This window comes from Loa loa (assembly GCF_000183805.2).
Source record: "Loa loa unplaced genomic scaffold supercont3.3, whole genome shotgun sequence".
NCBI classification, from domain to species: Eukaryota; Metazoa; Nematoda; class Chromadorea; order Rhabditida; family Onchocercidae; genus Loa; species Loa loa.
The window spans coordinates 602,495-607,837 of record NW_018108183.1 but is presented as its reverse complement, the minus strand read 5'-3'; the positions used below and the strand labels follow the sequence as shown (position 1 = coordinate 607,837).

Genomic DNA, 5,343 nt, shown 5'->3' with positions numbered 1-5,343 from the left:
ATCTGTTTACTTTTACTTATATTAAATAAGAAATGAATTATCTCGGCAAGTAAATGATTTCTGATCAGTTCACTATTATTGTACCATTACGATATTTGAGTGTTATATCAGTTTTTTTTTTTGCTGGAACCATTTTAAGAATTTGGCTTCTTTTAGTTGATATCTAGGATCCTTGTCTAAAGTCTTGAATATTGTGTTGACTCCAATATCGGCAAGCCCTTCATTTCAACACTTAATGTAATGTGCTAAGAGCACTTTAATTCACTAATTAAATCTACCATAGCATAAATGCTTGTTGTCATTTGTCCTTATTGAAATTTACTTATTAAATTGAGCGAAAAAAAATAATTTATTGTTAAGGTATGCAAGAAATTTTAAATGACATGTGAAAGTATGACTGCCTTGAAATTTTTCAGAATTATTCAGTTTGGGGGGAAACCTACTACTTCAGGAAATTTTGCAATTTAACTGAATCCCAGCTGATATAAGCAATCCTTTTTCACTCCTAATTTTCATAGCAAACTATTTTTTTGAAAAATGATACGACATTTTTGGAGGACACTTGTCGGAAAAAAGGCGGAAAAAGAACGCCCCCGCATTTTACTGTTACCATAATGTAAACATTCTTTCATAATTTGTTGAAAATTGATTTTTGAAGAAAAAGAAGGAAACAGTGGTAGAACTGCTAGACCAATATTCAATTTCTCCTAAAGACTTCACCGCATTGAACTTCATATCCCTTCTATATATCGAATGATCGAATTAATCATTTATTGCAAATTCTGCGGTTGAATGGTTTGTAATTTATATTTTCTTGGACTTCAACCAATCAAATTTGACAATCACATTATTATTTGGGACCATTTGCAGGGGACTAACTTAATATTTCGGACACACAACATTAAAGCAACTAACTTTTGACCATTGCAAAAATTCAAATGTCATTATGTAAAAAATGAAAGTAAATTAGATTTTTCCGGAAGTATGCTATAATGCAAAGTTCATACCGTGCAATAGCCATTCGATGACCTCAATGAACACAGCAGTATATCTATATACTTCAATTACTTACATTCTCACGACATCCTGGTGCTTCGGTACCATCTTATCCGGTAAACAGCAACAAAAAGAACCCTTCGCTTCCTGAAGTAGACCCTCAAAAAATTGTTTTTCCACAAATCTTGAAGTTAAAGTATTGCTTCTAATTAACTACGAGCTTGTTTATCATCTATGTTTTCAACGACTAATCAAGTCAGCTTATTGAATTACAGTATTCCATTCATCACACAATGTGAGATGTTTTGAAGAAGACGACGTCACAACTTTATAATGACAAGTTTTAGCTCTGCTGACTCCTTAAATTTGCGAAATTACACCTCACAAATGTACTGTGACAACTGAAAATCTGAACTTATCACTAATTATGGAAGTTTTTTGGTTATTTCGAATAATCTACTCTAGCTAGCAATTTCGCTAATTAATTGGAATATGATAGTCTATCATTTTTGTGATATACATATATGTCCTTTTTTGAATGAGAAAAAGATACGATAAACGTTGAACTGCTTGCAACTGCTTTAAACTCACTTTTATCTTCCATGAACTTATCTCAATTGAAAATTTTATATTTGTCAAATCAAGCAATATTTGACTTAATCTACATTTGGACAGTAGAAATTTCAACTTCGTTGCAATTTCTTTCATGTAAATTCAATAACTGTTGGGGTGATATCATACATGTGACATCAGATAATGATATGACTAAGAGACAGTTTTAAAGACAGCATGCATTTCCCATACAAACTATTTTTTTTTCATTTTGCTATTTTGCTAAAAACCATAAGTTCCCTTCATTTCCTAGCTTATCTAATCTAAATTAAAAAAAAGAAAAAAAAAGAATATGGCGACACATTGACATCTACCAACAGTCCACCTATGGATCGATTGTGAATCCAAAATGGATGATGGAAAAGTGACTGCTCTGATGACTTTTTAGACTGTTCTGTTTACTTATTATGCTTCTTCCACCTCTTCCTCTCTACTCAACCGATATTGTCATATGTACAATGTATCTTCATGGCTGTTCCTGTATTTATATTGATTTAAAAAAAAAAAAAAAAATCAGATATTACTTTACTTCAACGTGCAGTTATGAAACTATTTCTACATAATGGTCATCTGTGTTTTTAATCACTCTAATGATATGCAAATTTTAGAGAACTATATGTTGAGGGAATAAACATAGAAGACGACTGACTTAACCCATTCGTATAACGATGTCAAAAACCATTGATTACTGTTGTAAAAATGACATCTTTTTCCATTCATTGCTTTTTAAAATTAATTTAAACCTGAAAAAAACTACAAAAGTGAGGTCAGGAAGAACGAATGAAACAAAGAATGGAATATGTTTCGTTTCTGAATAGTTTACTTCTAAAAAAAGTTCGCATAATATAACTTAGATATTGAAAATTCCTTTTTTTTTTTAAATATATTTCAATTTAAATTAATGCTAAAAATTTGAGGCACACATATTGTCAGTGCATGAAATTTCGGCCAGAATTTTGAGATATTTCATCGATTTCAATTATTAAACGTAAAATCTCATCGATTGCTTCTTTTTTTCCTTTTTTTTTTTAAAACGATCAAGCTGCATGACAATGATCATACGAGGAAAAATTGGTGATATCGTATTTGGGCGGTACCATCCCCTCTTTCTACCATTTGTCAATTGCTCCTCCCTTCACTTTTCCACTCATCATACAATCCTATCAATGCCATGTGTCGCCTGACAATCATTTATTTATCTGCTATCTTGCTTGACATTTATTATTCGATTTGTCTTCTCTTAAAACTTTTCCTTGAAGAATAAAAGTAGTGGAAATTTTTCTCTTAAAATTTTACCTGACCAACATTAACTTGGTAGAGAACAGGAACCCAAGGCACATATTACTAGGATTAGCTTGAAATCATTTATCTGAGGACTGATTAAGCAGATAATGGCACTTCTTAACAATTTAATATTAACTGTTAATTAATTTAATAGTAGAAGTTTTGTGCGGTGATATACAAATCTTTGGAATACATCAATAATATTAACTTCATTCCTAGTCCTTCCTTACTAGCATTGATGAGAGAGAGAAGCTAAACTAGCTGATGATTGTCAACCACACCCGTTTTCAATGTTTGTTCAACTGCAAGAGCGAAGTAGTGATGGGGATGGATAGTTAGGATGGGTTTTTGTTGTCAACTCATCCCATCCATTCATCTATTCCATCCTTTCTTTCCCATTCCATCATGCCTATGTCACCCTTCATCCATCCAATCATTTGATGATTTCCTTGAATCTCAGTAACACTATCACTTCTTATTTACATAGCAAATTTTATTTGAGCTGCTGTTACAGTTATTTTTAAACACCCAAAATTGTTTTGAACGGAAGGAAATTACCGTTCATCTTTAAAATTTACTATATCAAAAAGTCTAATTATTCCGTTTTTATATTCAAATTATTCTTCTAACAACAAAATTCTTGAATTTTTGATTTTTGGTACTTTTCTAAACTCAAATTTTGTAGATTTTCAATTTTCGTCAAATTCCGTCTATTATTCTAATCATATTTAGGCGAATAAATTGCAAATTCCTTTTGGAAAATCTATGAAATGAAAGATAAATAATTTTCAGTGTAGGAAATTAGCAAGATTTTCAACTTTTGTTTAGCGTAATTTATTTTCGAGAGCGCCAATAGCGCAAACTTTACGCGGGTAGATAAGCAATGATTTTTTTAATTGATAGATCTAAGAATTGAAAAGTTATTGATCCACTCATAAATGTTTTTACCGTAATTGGTTAATTAATACGTCTGGAGTAAGATGTCACCAGTAATTACCTCTCTTATTCTCGATAAAGTGGCCGTCTATTGGCTTTATTTGTTGTAATCTCTTAAACCATAAATTTTTGAAAATTTCGATAACTTCTATAATTCCCAATCCTCTTGCATATTTCTTCCCATTGAATTCATATTTTCTTCAGCAGTTTATTCATATCCGTCTTAAAGCTAACTTCCATTTCTGTGAAATTTGTATCTCTGTGAGAAACGGTTCCATTTAAGTTTTAATTTGATTTCGTTCCATAACTCATTTACCGCAGTTTTTCAACTTATTGAAAAAGAAATCGATATGGTTAAGGTCACATGCTAATACCCGCCCTTTCAAAGAACAAATATTTGGGTGATGTCTTATTTATACGACAAATCATTTGTTTATATATTTGTATAGTAAAAGGTGACAAATGAATACGGAATTAAAAACAGAAATCATTATCATCACTAGATGTGTGATAGTTTTTACCAATGGATATACAATTTAATTAATTGTATTGGTTGCTGTAATTAATTTGCTCTGATACTTTTGTTGGTAAACAATTGTTTTCTTTATTTATTACAAGAATATATGTAAAATTTTGACAGAATTATCTAAAGAAATGAGATTCATCACCAGTAAGATTCGATATTCATTTCTTCTATTTTCAGAATAAAAAAATCATCCATTTTCAACTTCACTTTTTCTAGCATCGCCTTTTCGTTACAAAAAAAAAAAAAAAGTTTAGGAAATTTTAGTATGAAATTTCAAAACGGAAAAAATTTTGTAGCCTTTTAATTCTGTTTTGAAATCAGTTCACTATTTTGCACTTTATCTTTCAATGTTCCATATGATTATGCAATCAGATGACTCGACAATCCGTCTGGTTGTATCCTTATACTTTACTGATAAGGATAAAATATTGTAAGTGATAAGAAGTTCCATTGGATTCACAAACATAATGGAAACTGAAGTAGTGCTGCTTATTTAGTCCCACCTACAAATTGTGGATTACCGTATTTTTGCGTTTAAACATGTGAGAATGTGTGAATAGATGTGTGTATGTATTTATGTGTGTGTGTGTGTGTGTTGTATGTTGTGTGTTGTCTGTGTCTGTGTGTGTGCGTATGTGTCAGGGTCTGTAAGGGGATTTTCAAATCGTCCAATTGCAGATTTTAATGAGTCATTCGAGAATGTTGAGAAAGTTTTGTCGCTGACTTGACCAGGACATAATGTGCAACTAGTTGGATAGACTTCTTCATCCTTCTTCGCTGTCACCACTGTCACCATTTTTCTAGTCAGTCGGTATTATCGAAGAGAGGCGTCTGTAAGCATCAAACACCTGTACGTATCATCTGTATGCTCACTGTTTGTGTCTGTCTGTGCCATTCCTTCTGACTAGCTTTATTAGCTGTACAAATAGGAAGACTCAGGTAGGCGGTGTAGGAGACGCTTTAGAAATGACAGGACAGTCTGAGATCGG

At 31.7% G+C, this 5,343-nt stretch overlaps 1 protein-coding gene across 1 annotated transcript; it reads right to left on the bottom strand.

Annotated features, from left to right (window-relative positions):
• Positions 1 to 4,928: 4,928 nt before the first annotated feature.
• LOAG_01153 (hypothetical protein) lies at positions 4,929 to 5,150 on the bottom strand (the record flags this gene model as incomplete). Its single annotated transcript, XM_003136693.1, has 1 exon — positions 4,929 to 5,150. The coding sequence occupies one exon, from the start codon at positions 5,148 to 5,150 to the stop codon at positions 4,929 to 4,931; it is 222 nt and encodes a 73-aa protein (XP_003136741.1).
• Between the last annotated feature and the right edge of the window lie 193 nt (positions 5,151 to 5,343).